This window comes from Episyrphus balteatus, chromosome 3 (genome assembly GCF_945859705.1).
Source record: "Episyrphus balteatus chromosome 3, idEpiBalt1.1, whole genome shotgun sequence".
NCBI lineage: Eukaryota > Metazoa > Arthropoda > Insecta > Diptera > Syrphidae > Episyrphus > Episyrphus balteatus.
The window spans coordinates 63,408,953-63,423,361 of NC_079136.1; the positions used below are offsets into that span (position 1 = coordinate 63,408,953).

At 29.8% G+C, this 14,409-nt stretch overlaps 1 protein-coding gene across 1 annotated transcript in view; it reads left to right on the forward strand.

Annotated features, from left to right (window-relative positions):
* The window catches only part of LOC129915391 (uncharacterized), a 463,244-nt gene that overhangs the window by 115,523 nt on the left and 333,312 nt on the right, over positions 1–14,409 (forward strand). Inside the window, exon 2 of the mRNA XM_055994903.1 lies at positions 2,042–2,134. Within this exon, the coding sequence (XP_055850878.1) occupies positions 2,053–2,134 (82 nt within the window). The 5' untranslated portion in view covers positions 2,042–2,052. The remainder of the gene's footprint in view (positions 1–2,041; positions 2,135–14,409) is intronic.

Sequence of the window (14,409 nt, forward strand, 5' to 3'; positions counted from 1 at the left end):
GCGGTGCCTAGAAAAAAAGTTATAATTTTTTAAAGCCAACCATGTCGAAATTCCAGACTGAGATTACGGTACTTCCCACACTGGTGGCTGTTCATGATCTCCACAGGTGTTTTGAGGTATTTCGCAAGTTTTTTTTTAATTTAACATTGTGTAGCTTGTAGTGCATGTACAGTTATGTGTGATATAGCAAATGAAAGGTAACATCATCAGGATGCTCAATAAAGTTAAATCAAATTTGTATTTGATTTAGATCAAAAGATACAATCTGTTGAATAATAAAACCGTTATCTCAAAATTGTGACTACAAAATTGATTGCACAGATACAGTCCTGGCTATTATCTATCTACAGTATAAATTTCATTTATTTATCTATTGAAGAAAAAAAGATAAAAATAAAAAACGGTTAAAAAAGGTCAAAAAACTTGGGAGAAAAAAACTTGTTTTCCCCTTTATGTATGCGGACAATCATAGACTAATGTTCTATAAGCTTGAGATTTTTTGAATGCTACAAAAAATTTAAAAAATAAAAACTCACCCAAAAATACCCCAAAATACTTTGTCAAAGGTCTACCTCATGTTTTAGTTTTAGAAAACCATTAATAGCTTTTTCAATACCATTGTCAGTCTTGCAATAAATTTATCTATTGATTAAAAAAAATTGCACTCTTTACATTGTCGCGTTTAGAAAATAGCAAATTTTTTGAAATTTTGTTTTACCCCTATTTACCCTATTTAAAGATAGAATTTTTTAAAATCCTTCAAATTTATTTAACTTTAGGTTATTATCTTTCAAATAAGCTATAGAAGATTTTTGTATCTCTAATAGTTTGTTTTTAATTTTGAATTGAAATTTTTGCCGCACTGCGAAAGTGCGAGAGTGGAACGGGAGAAAATGGCGTCACTTTTTTGTGGTGGCTGCCATGGATCATCGATAAAATAAAATAAAAGTTTGTTTGAGTTCTTTTAAAACTCCTTCAGTCTAATAATGTTCGGTTCAAATCCATAATTTCCAAAGCCAAACGCTCACACTACGTATTGATAAGAGATTCTTTTGCATTCTACATAGGTTAAGAAGATTAATTAATGATGAACATCCTTCTTATTTATGATTTTCTTTTCTTTAAATTTCTTTTTAGTTTTCTTGAAAGCTTGCGAAAGTGAAGTTATTTTAGTTTGTGTTTGCCGAATATTTTAGGTTTTATCCAAATATGTACGTGTTCATTCAAATTTTCTATTTGCATCATTTATTTTTTGTATTAGCAAAATAATGATGAAGAAAAATATATTTTCTATTAAAATAACTCTAATCTTTAAGAAATGTTAGAAGTCTTGAATATGAGATATTTTTTTTTTTCAATTATTTTTTTTTTTTCATCTTAAGAGTACAACTAGCTTTATGAAATTCCCCTTTCTAAAAAAAGACAAAACTGTGAGATGGATAGCCCCTTTGTTCTGTCGTGGGGATAAACGAACTAAAAAAAAAAAAAAAATCGAGTGTAATCACAAAAAGAAAATTTATTGTTGTTCTGGGTGGTACCAGTAATTCGGTCATTTTCTTGGACAAAATGAAAAAAAAAAAAAAACAAGAAAAAGAAAGCACGTTGCAAAGGCACAGGACATTGTAAAAAAAAAAACAAAAAGAAAAAGTAGAGCATTGAAAGGCAGAAAACTATACCTCTAACTTATAAGGGTGCAAGCAAGCAGCAATGTTGAGCACTGGTCGCCGACGACCGAAGACGACCGAACATAAACCTGAAGATTATTTATTGTTTTTTTTTTTCTGGAATCTCTGCTCGTGGAGGTAGAAAAACATTCAGATGAATTATTTGAATTATAAGCGATTTTAATGTTCACTTTTTTTTCGTGCTTCTCTCGCTTTTCTACCATTTTGTTGTTGTTGTATTTTTTCGCATCCTTATCATCCATGGGGATCTTTATGGTCCTTTTTTTTGTGTCCAAAATAAAATTTATATATGTAGTATATAATACTTTTTTTCTTATTGTTCATTTTTTTTTTGTTTATTTCTTTTTTTCGAACAGGAATTGATGCCATGGACATTATGATCAACAAAAAGGCGGATGTTCTTCGGATGGGCATTGTTCTCTGGATGTTCTTCGTCTGCAGCATATGTGGTAAGTCACACTTTTTTGTGGTTTTTATATATATTTTTTAGAAAATACTCCTTCAAAGGATCTCTCTCTCTCTCTCCGGGGTGTCGGTTTGGTTCTGGTGCTGGAGTGGTTTTTGTGGCTTAGTCTTGCATAAAGAGTTTGAAGTGAAACTAGTTCATGTGGGAGGTTTTCCGGAATTCACAATAATATATAGAAATGGGTGAGACAGTTGAGGGGGTGGGGTTGGTGGTGATTGCATATAAAATAGAAAAGGTAGACCGTAAGGAAGATATCGGAAATTGTTAAGAATGAAATCTTTGGTTTCATAGACTTGCAAAGAGAAGAATATGATGATAACATTTCAACCCAAGTCTTCAAATTAAGGATTTTGTTGCTATAAGAAAGGACTTGCATTTTGTGTGTGTCAATAACAGAGAAAGCTTCGAGAAAAGTTTATTCAAATTCATTTTAAAAGGTAAAACCAATATTTTATTTAAGGTGAATATTGAGAGAGAGAGAAAGAGTTTGGTTATGTGTGTATGCCTTTGTTTAGAAATTCAATAGAACTCAAGGCTTTTGTGGGTAGGTTTGAATATTTTGGTTTTAAGATAACGAGTTCTTTGAATTTGAAAAATATTTATATGTATATATAAACCAGAATTTACTACGTATTTTTTTTTTTAATAATTGGAGTTAATTGATGAATTTTCAATAGTTTAACTAGAATAATAAAATCTTACTCGAAAATTTCAAGTAATAAGCCTTTCTTAGCCGAATCTAATATCTATTAAATAAGATTTCTTTGAATGATATCTGAAATCAAATTTGATTCAGCTTTTTTTAGTATTTTGTCTTCATGTGAATAATCTAACTAAACAGTTGTAAGGAAAACAATCTAAGAACACTTTCGATGAGAATTAGTTTTCATTGTTGAAACCAATATAATTCGTTTTCTAATAAAATATGAAAATTGCCACTTTAAATACTTCAATATGAAAGAAGTCGTATCAGTATCTGCTCAATTCTTGGTACCCAATAAAATTAAGTTTTTTTTTAAGAATTATCTTGTTATTAGTTCTTAACTTAACTAACTTTTAAATATTTGCAGCTTTGAAAAACATTTTCGGTATTATACATTAAGCCTTGATTTTTCAATCGTCAGTTAGACTATTGGAGGAATAAATGTCAATATAAAAAACTTTTATTCTTAGGTATAAGCCTTAACTGGGGTTTATCTGACCAATTAAATATTTGTGAATTTGTTTTATGTTTTGCTGTTAAATAAGATTTTGAAGACGAATATATTTATTAAAAGCAGGCTATAGGTCTTAGTTTGATGATTTTCTTTAATTTCGTCGACATTTCGCGTGATGTGTTTTTCACTCTTTTTCAAGACTATATAAATATTGTGGCAGGACATGTCATATATGCAACACCTCTTAGAGGAGCAATGCCTAGTGAGTTACAACTCTTAACCATTTTTGTGTGCGTGTAATTAATTTTCAAGAATAGAAGGGACCTACAGTTTACCGCCGTATCCCAAAGGCTATACAGAGATGTACTTTTTCAAGACAATGAAACTCTTGGAAGCTTTTTCAATTCATCGCAAGAGTTTTTGGTGGTGGAGGCTGAGAATTTAGCTCAGGACCTCTGTCGCCATAGTCCATCGCACTAACCATCATGCCACGGAACACTAAACTTTTAAATTTATAATTATTAAAATAGTTAAAAAATTATTATAATTATTAAAAAAATGCTAATAAATATATACAAAATAAATACTTATCTTAAACTTTTACAATCTTAATATGTTTCTTATGACTCTCAATTAACTTGTAATGGTTGACTTAAATATTTTAAAACTTCAATTAAAATGTCTTGAAAAATCATCAAACTAAGGCCTGCTTAGAAAAAATTATTTTATCTGAAAAAGATCACAAAGAAAGGAACAATAATTTTATTAAAAGTATGTCAATCAACCAATTAAAACAAAATATTCTTATAGCAATTCAATTATTCACTGATGCTGTAATAATACTTTGATACATCTCATTTAATATCAATATCTTTTGAATTAAGGTTTTTTTTTTGATTTACAAAAAAAAATTACAAGAAAATGTTGTTGTTTCCCAATAAAATAATAAGTATATATTTTTGCATAAAAAGTGTGCATAAAAGTGTAAAAGTATAATTGGCCTTGTCTAAAAAAAAGATTTGAGCAGCGAACTTGATTTTTTTTTAATATATGTATTTTTTAATTAAAAAGAGGTTGTCTGTAAAGCCGATTTACGGACGATGATTTTACGTGATAACGTCATAAGAAAACAGGTTGTGTGCTTTAAAAATGAGTCACTTGAAGCGTTTATTTATTTCAAACAATCATAATTTACAAGAAAAAGCTAAACAAAATTACCTTTTTTCTTTTCTCATTATATTAATTTTTTTTATTTTAAAAGCTTACAAAAAAAATTATACCACTAAAAAGCCAAATATTTCTTCTAAATAATAAAACAGGTTTTAAATTTTTACAATGCGCAAAAAGTATTAAAATAATTTATTAAAAACAATCATTTCTGATGAAAAAAGTGAAAAAATCATTTCCATCACAAAAAAATTCATTTTTTTGATGTAACAACCTATAATAAACTTTATATCACCTGAAAGCTCAAAATATATATATCGATCGGGTCTATGAGACATCTACAAAAAGAGATAGAATTTTTTGAACTCGATCAAATTTCATTAAAAAGACAAAAAAACATTTATTTTTATGTTCTCAGGCTATGGAATAATTTTTTTTGTTTAACAACCTATACAAAATATATACCATGTGAAAGCTTATTAATTCACCATTCATATGACGTATCAATCTCATTTCAAAGATGCCTACAAGAGAAGTTAGAATTTTTTAAAGTCAGCCATGTAATTGTATCAGGATGCTCATAAAAGTTTAATAAAATTTCTATCTGCTCTTGGTCAAAAGTTATAACCTGTTGAATTCTAAAATTTTATTTTACCGCTTTCTCAAAATTGTGTTTACGAAAATGATTGAAACTTCGCAGACATAGAGTCGTAGTCATGGTCTATCATTACTGCATATACTTTATTCCTGTATCTATTAAAGAAAAAAAGATAAATAAGAAACGATGAAAATCGGTTAAAAGCGGTCAAAAAACGAGTTTTTTAAAAACTTGTTTCTTCCGTTATTTAGTCAAAACTCACTAAACGATTCCAAACAAAACGTTATAGCTAAGTTTCAAATGTTTTTAGAATTTTTTCTTAAATGCAGTTATTCTTAAATTAATCTCATCTATCTATTCTCTACGACTTCGCGTTTAGATTTTAACCCAAACTTCATCTTTCCATTTTACCCCTGTTTACCTATTAAATCCTATTAAAAATCCTTCATTTGGATTAAGCTATAGGTTATTATTTTTCAAATAAGCTATAGAAGATTTTTGTATCTCTAATAGTTTATTTTTAATTTGAATTTAAATTTTTTGCCGCACTGCAAAAGTGCGAGAGTGTAACGGGAGAAAATGGCGTCACTTTTATGTGGTGGCTGACATGGTTCATCGATTTATAAGACGTTATCACGTCAAAAATATGTATTTGAAATGTGTAGAATAAATGAAAGTTTTCTTAAATATTAAACAAAAATATATGTAGATATGCTTTTAGGTAATTGGTCAGATGCAATCGTTATCATTTTTCCATTTAATCCTTTTTATATAATAATTTCAGAAAAACAACAATAATTTTTCTTCTTCTTATTGATTACCTATCACAAAATATGTCCTTTAAATCCAAACGATTAGGTTAATTTTTTTGTATTTGAAAATTTTCTTGAACAATCTTTTAACTTTAACACCTTTTCTGCCATAAACACTTAACTTGCATAGTAGTTAAAAAGTATAAGTTGTATAATACAATAAAGTGCATGACTGGGTAATAGTACTTGGTCTTGTAATTTAAAGTACCTAGTCTTTTTAATTTGTTTTTACCTTCAAAAAACACTAAAAAGTGCCGATACGATAATCATCCGCAAATGTCTTCGTACTCGGTGAAAATGGACCCCAGCGCGTGCGGTATCTGGGGGGGAAAGAGGCGTGGGAATTTAAAAAAAAAAAATCATGTGTGCAATTCACACGTGGTAGAAGTGAAACCTTAAAAAATCATTTTTCTTGCAAAAAATTTTTATTCTATCACCTTCAAATCCATGTTTTTTATATGACAACCTATATAAATTTTATATCATCTAAAAGCTTATTGTCTAAGCTCAAAATATATATGTATATAGATCAGGTCTATGAGACATCTACAAAAAGAGGTAGAATTTTTTTAACTCGATCAATTTCCATCAAGAAAAGCGAAAAACGCGTATTCTTCTTCTCACGCTATTAAATCCATTTTCTTCCCTAACAACCTATAACAACCTACACCATCTGAAAGCTTATTGTCTTAGCTCAAAATATATATATCGATCAAGCCTATGAGACATCTACAAAAAGAGCTAGAATTTTTTAAACTCGATGAAATTTAATCAAAAAAAGAAAAAAAAAAACATTTATTTTTATGTTCTCATGCTGTTAATTCAATTTTTTTGTTTGACAACCTATAAAAAATTTTATACCATGTGAAAGCTAATTGTTTCACCTTGTATAATGATGCATAAATCTTATTTCAAAGATGTCTACAAGAGAAGTTAGAATTTTTTAAAGTCAACCATGTCGAATTTCCAGACTGAGATTACAGTACTTCCTACACTGGTATCTGGTCATCGCCAACAGATCTCCACAGGTGGTGTTTTGAGGTATTTTTCAATTTAAGATTGTGTAACTTGTAGAGCACGTACCGTTATGTCTGATATATCAAATAAAAGGTTATGTTATCAGCATGCGTATTAAAGTTAAAACAAATTTGTATGTGCACTAGATCAAAAGATATAACGTGTGTTGGAAAAGAACATCTTTTTACCGTTATCTCCGAATTTTGAATATGAAATTAATTGAAATTGTGTACATTTATAATTTATTTAATTACCTATCTACAGTACAAATTTCATTCATCTATCTATTAAAACAAAAAAGGTATAACAAGTTGAAGTCGTGTCGCGTTTTCGTTTCATCTTGTTTCAAATCACTACGATACTAAAGAAGTTTTCACTTCAAAAAGTCTGCCCCTGGTAGTTATTAAAAGAAAAATGAAATGCATAAATCATTGCAGTCTTTTTTTTTCAAAACTTTTGTCAAAGGAAGCTGAAAATAATTGAATACAATCGTTGAGCTGCTTACTTAATATACAAACAAATATTTTTTTTTTCCAAAAACACGGCAATGCCACGTTTTTGATATCACTTCAAACATTTCGTAGGTACCTACAACAAATCAATTCGAAAAGATCAAGGCTGTTTTCCAAACAAATTGCAATACCCCGAACATATAATATGGAAAGTTCCCGCTTTGTCATTTTTTGACACTTATCAGAAACTAGTTAAAACTCCTTTATAATATCAATAATGCTAAAGGAACTTCTATTTTAAAAAAATTTTAAAATAAGCTTCAGACATATGTATAGTATCAGGTTTCCAGTTGTTAATAGCATAAAAAGCAAGCTTTATGAACACTGGACAAGGTTTTTTGCATAATGACGATATTGTATGTAGAACAGGTACCTATATTGAAAAACGACTAGAAAATCTGGCAACATAATAGTTGATCCTTAGAGTCATTCGGTTGATTAGTACATGTGTTTTCATGCTAATGTATTAGATCATTAATCCTTCCGACCAATTTGTATCTATTTAATATGAACTTAAATCTTTCTTTTTTTTTATGATCGATAAATTTTTCGAAAACTGGCTTGGGAGTAGGTATTTTTTAAATTTCATTTCTAGATAATTATATTATTAACAAAACAAAGTTATTTATTATTTTTTTTCCAAATTATGAGAATTTTATTTCCGATAGCAAGGGATAGAACCAATTTATAAAAACAATTTGTTCACCATCTGAATGTCGGTATCAATATATATTTGCCATTTTTCCAACCGCTTTGTACTCGTAAATTGTTTATTGTGTGTGACTTTTTTTTTCAAAACTTGTCCTAGTGCAACTCGTCCTTACAGACAAATAATAATTAAAAACTGATTCAAAAAGCATAAAATAAATGTTCAATATGATTAAAAATGGCAAGTAATTAAGAGTAATAAAATCATAACCCCAAAATATAATGTTAATAAAGTTAAAAATGGAAAATGGAAATTCTGAGATTTTTTAATGAATATTTAATTTTTTAACACATAATCTCTTCAACTTTATTTGTCTTGTATTTTAAGACGTACTTGATACATAATTGTTTTGAACACCTCGTATTTAATGTAAATTTATAATTTAAACTTGCAACTTTTAACAAATACCTAATTCCACTACAAAATATTTCAAATAACAAACATAATTCCACAATAAACAATTAATTTTCCTTCTCTATTATATGCTTTGGCCATTTTCATAATAATGCAACTTTCAATTTAGATATCGTACCATTAATCAGGATTTACTTGCAAGCACACAAAACTTACACTCTGATTTATGTTGATGTGGCTTCCACTAATTTAGCACAATGGCTACTATAGATAAACAGAAAACCCCCTCAAGGGGCAAACTTTTTATACCCCAATTATACACTATATACTCGTATATATGACATCCCCCAAAAGCTTTTAAATATGTTTTGAGTTTAAAAAAGTTTACAAAAACGTTTCTCTATCTGTTTTGTCTATTTGGACATTGGGATGTTGTATATACATAAATAAGATGGCAAAAAGATGAAACCACGAATGTTAGTTATGCTGGTTGCCAGTGCTACCATTGCGCCAAATAAATTTTATTTAAAATAATTTATCTTACTTTTCATTTTGATGCGAAACTTTAATACGAATATGGTGCACATACTTACATTTATTTGTCTGCCTGTGTAAATGGAGAGATACAACACAAAACCTGGGTCAAAAAGAAGTTGAAAAAAAAAATGCATTAAATGCCATCGGGATTAGGAAGAGAGAGGCTCTGCGAGCTGAGGTGCCTCCTTCACATTGTAAAGGACCTCTGTTGTATAAAAATTCATTGAAATCTATACCTACCTTAGCCGGCACCAGCACCAGCTTTATCCCCGAGAGAAAAACCTCCTAAAAAGTTATTCGTTCGCCACACAACAACCCTTCATAAAATGCTTTCATACCTGCTGTTTCGTATATTCAAACGAGAGTGGAGTGAAACAGGACAGGGACCAACAAAACGCTCGTATTCATATCTCTACACATTGCTACGCTTCTGCTCCTGCTGCTGCTGGTTTAATTGCTCTCCTATGCGAGTTTACTGAGGGATTCCATTGCACCAGTGTCATTTTCAACGATGTTTCCGGTTGTTTCCTCCGCCGTTACCGAGAATTCTCAGGCTCATTAGGAGATGCTTGTTTTCATTTTCCAAGCTTTAGGTATACCGGGATGGGAACGGGACTTTTGCCAGGATGACGACGACGTCATTGTGTATGTGTGTGGGGAAAGTGTGTGAACGAGCACCATTTTCCATAAGCAGCAATTCATTCAAAACAGCAAAAAAAAAAGGCCCTGGGAGTGTATTTATCCGAGTATGCTTCCTCCTCTCTCCTCAAACTCTTTTTGACAAAGCGACCAACTACCTCTACCTACCTTGGCAGGACTCACATTTGGTCGAGGCAAATTGTGTTAAACTTAAATTACATATGCCTACTGGATGGCTGACCGACCGACGGAAATTCCAAAATATCCTTGTCCATCAACACACACAAGAGGAGTGAGAAAGAGAGAGATAGAGAGAGTATCCTGGGGGGCAGATTTCAACTTGTTTGTTCATCTGCAAATGGGAACATTCATTCTGTGGTTCCGGAGCCGGTCTTGGTGCTGCATCCATTTTTGTGAAAGCAAACAACTTCGGTGCACAAGATTCCTTCTGTCCTGACTATAACACACACACAAACACACACACATCATAAATTGTGATGCCAATGTAAAGTAAAGGCAGCTCTGTTGCGTGTGGCTAGTATCATACTGTGAAGCTATTCCAGCTCCAGCAGCATACGATTTTATAGCCTCCTGGATATGGATTTTCAGATTGGAATTATTTGGCTTGCTGCTGCTAAGCCGTTGTGTCGTTTCGCAAAAGCATTTTCGGGTAGAAGTGCACTGTCAGAGCAAACAATTATTTGCCAATTAACGATCTGAGTAGACTCGTTAGGCTTGGATTTGTTTTGTTATTTAGTTCTTTCTTATTGTTGTTGTTGTTGTTTTTGCTTCAGTTGGCTGCTATTGGTATATGTTTTTCATAGCTTGTGGCAGTATTGGCTTTGGTGGATAAACCAAAAAGCTTGAAGCTGGCAAGCCATCAATCTTTTGCATGATATTTGTACAATGAATTGTCTGATGTGCTCAATGAAAATGTAATATTTTGTTATAATTGATGTAAAAGATTTTACGGTTATTTTGTTGTGTAAATTTGTAAAATGTGGATAAATTTTATTTACCAGTTCAATATTTTATCAATTTATAAATGGAGACTATTTATAATGCATACGATATCACAATTTTATGAATTCACTTGACTATGTGGGAATGTTTGAAGAAAAGTTGGCAATTAATTATTTTGTTTGGGAAATATTGGGACAAAATAAATAAATACAAATCATTGATGATTTGACAAATAAAATGTAAGGTTTTGTTTCTCGAATGCATTTGAAAATTAGAAAATGTATTCTTTTTTTTTCTGTTTATGTCAATAATATTTTTAGATTATTTGCAGATAGACGGAAAGCTATCATTAGATTTTAGTTGTAATGTGATAGCAAAACAAAAACAATCATTGGTATTTTTTGTAATGTCTTTAAATTGTATACTCCCTAGTGGAGACTTTTAAAAATCATAGTGCAATAAAAATGCAGTTTTTTAAATAATTTTGTTATCAATACCAATGATGTTTTGCTATCATACACACCAAAAATCTGCTGTAGGTCTTATAACTTTTTAAAACATCGCTCAAACATTTTTTTGTTTGCTTTAAAGTACCAACACCAAAGCACAATTCACCTTATTTTGTAGAAATTATTCTAAGTGTAGGTGTACTAATATGGATACACAACAACAATAACTAATTTTGCATTTTATTGTAGTTTGTAATATTATTTACCTACATAAAAATTGAAAAAAAGTACGTATACGCCGCAGTGACTCGGATGATTTCTTTAATGCATACTAGCATAGCTTAAGTCATGGGCACCTTGTAGCACTTTAAACTACAGACATTAATTTGCTGTCTAGGTATACCTAAACTAAATTTTATTAGTATACAAATATGCCAGAAGTTGAAATAAATATGAAAATTAAGTAAATATTTATTGTAGAATTTTAAAAATAAATATACATATTTTAAAAAAACGACATCAGCAGAAATTTTCTGAATAATAAAATAAAATGTTTCGCACGAACTCTTAAGGCTAAAGTTGCTAAGCATCATAATGGTTTTTATAATAATAAAATAATAATAACTAGCCGACCCAGCCCTCGAAATTCGAGTGCCAATTTCTATTTTTTTTTTTTTATTTGCAACAATTTTGAACACAATAATACCAAAATAGTTTCTTTATTTTTTATAGTATTTGTTGTTGTTTTCTTACGATTAACTACACTTTTTACACAGGAATATATAATAGCTGTGTTTTTTTTGTTTATCTATACAGATTTTGTGCAAAAAAACGACATCGAGATTTTTGAAATCCATGCAAACATTTGGCACCACTGTACATATACTTTGGCAGCTGTCTGTCAAAAATGTTGCTTTTGTTTTTTTTTTTTATTTTAACTCCGAAGTGGGAAGGCCATTACATCCATGTTGGATGCAAATAAAAATTTTCATATGGCCATGGCATCCATGTTGGATTAAAAAAAATTTTTTTTCACAAAAAACCAAAAATTATCTGTATATTCTTAGCTACATTTTAAGACCATGACCATTACCATTAGTTGCGTCGTTCTTGTGTTATAAGCGTTTGAAGGTAGCCATATTGAATTTTTTTTCGATTTTTTTTAAATCAAATGTGAAAACTTTTTTATTTTTATTTCTAATTTTTCGAAAAAAACTTTGGTAATTTTATATACATATCTGTTCAACAATCTTATCAGGATCCATTTAAGACTTTTATCCGAAAAGTGCATTGCGTATATCTCGAGATATTAACATTTCAATGCAACCATGTCAAACAAATTTTTGATTATTTTTTTCTATGAGAGTTTTTTTCAAACCTCGTTTTCTCCGCTTTTTTTTTTTTGTTAATATTTTCAGATATTTCTGTATGAACACAACAATTAAACTACCTTGGCACTACTGTTTTTATCGAGAGAAAGTAAAATCTGGATAATTATCTGGATTTTTCAAAAATCTATACAGATAAAGTTTTTGTTGTTTTTAACACGTAAATTGTTTTGATTTCAAAAATCTCGACGTCGTTTTTTTGCACAAAATCTATATAGATAAACAAAAAAACACACCTAACGTAAAAAAAAAGTATCGAAAAAGAAAATGCAAAGTGTAATCTCCTTAAGGGCATTGTGTTTGCACCTTGCATTTCAATTCAATTCAACCTGTTTCATGTTCCATTCGTTCAAATTCCATCCGTCAATCATTCACCTCCACCAACTTCACTCAAATTTGTCATTCACACCATTTTTTTTTTCATTTAGCTTGTAGGAACATGAAAACAGACCGAGTTCTTTTTGCGATTGTGTATGTGTCCTTTGACAACAATTTTAACACGTACGTCAATCTGAAATCAAAACAACTTCTGCAAAATAAAACCAGAGATTCCTTTGATCAATAATTTTAGGTGTGTTTTTTTGTTTATCTATATAGATTTTGTGCAAAAAAACGACATCGAGATTTTTGAAATCAAAACAATTTACGTGTTAAAAACAACAAAAACTTTATCTGTATAGATTTTTGAAAAATCCAGATAATTATCCAGATTTTACTTTCTCTCGATAAAAACAGTAGTGCCAAGGTACTTTATTTGTTGTGTTCATACAGAAATATCTGAAAATATTAACAAAAAAAAAAAAGCGGAGAAAACGAGGTTTGAAAAAAACTCTTATAGAAAAAAATAATCAAAAATTTGTTTGACATGGTTGCATTGAAATGTTAATATCTCGAGATATACGCAATGCACTTTTCAGATAAAAGTCTTAAATGGATCCTGATAAGATTGTTGAACAGATATGTATATAAAATTACCAAAGTTTTTTCGAAAAATTAGAAATAAAAATAAAAAAGTTTTCACATTTGATTTTTAAAAAATCGAAAAAAAATTCAATATGGCTACCTTCAAACGCTTATAACACAAGAACGACGCAACTAATGTTAACGGTCATGGTCTTAAAATGTAGCTAAGAATATAGAGATAATTTTTGGTTTTTTGTGAAAAAAACAATTTTTTTGAATCCAACATGGATGCCATGGCCATATGAAAATTTTTGTTTGCATCCAACATGGATGTAATGGCCTTCCCACTTCGTATTAAAATAAAAAAAAAATAAAAGCAACATTTTTGACAGACAGCTGCCAAAGTATATGTACAGTGGTGCCAAATGTTTGCATGGATTTCAAAAATCCCGATGTCGTTTTTTTGCACAAAATCTATATAGATAAACAAAAAAACACACCTTTTGTTTATTTTCTTCGGTAATATAAATTCAATTAAATCAAAATCAATAGGAAATTGCAGATATTATTAAGATCTGAGTGAAGATGAAGTAGAAAGTTAATTATTTTGGCCGTATGCTGTCGTTTTACAGAGACAAAATATCCTGAAGACAATCACGGGAAGAAAAGTCACAGTAATTTGACTTTTTCACAATAACTATGCCAGGAAAAAATATATTTTGATCGCAAATGGTTTTTTTTTAATTTATTTTATATTTTTCCGCAATAAAAAAAACGATATTCAATTAGAATTTACTCTTTATTTGAAGTTGGTGTTCTCAAATTAACAATACGAATTTTTGAATTGAATTTCTTTATTGAGTCTTTTAGGTTACAGTTGCTGTCTTAGTCTAAAAATAACAATTCTTTACTACTTTACTTAAGTTAAACTGGCGGCTATAATGTATTGCCTGCTCTTTCAGTTGCTTTGTAATGAAAATGAATACAATGTTTGCCTCATGGCGGTCAGTAAAATGTTTTTCTTTTTTTTCTACTCTTGCTCATGACAGAGAG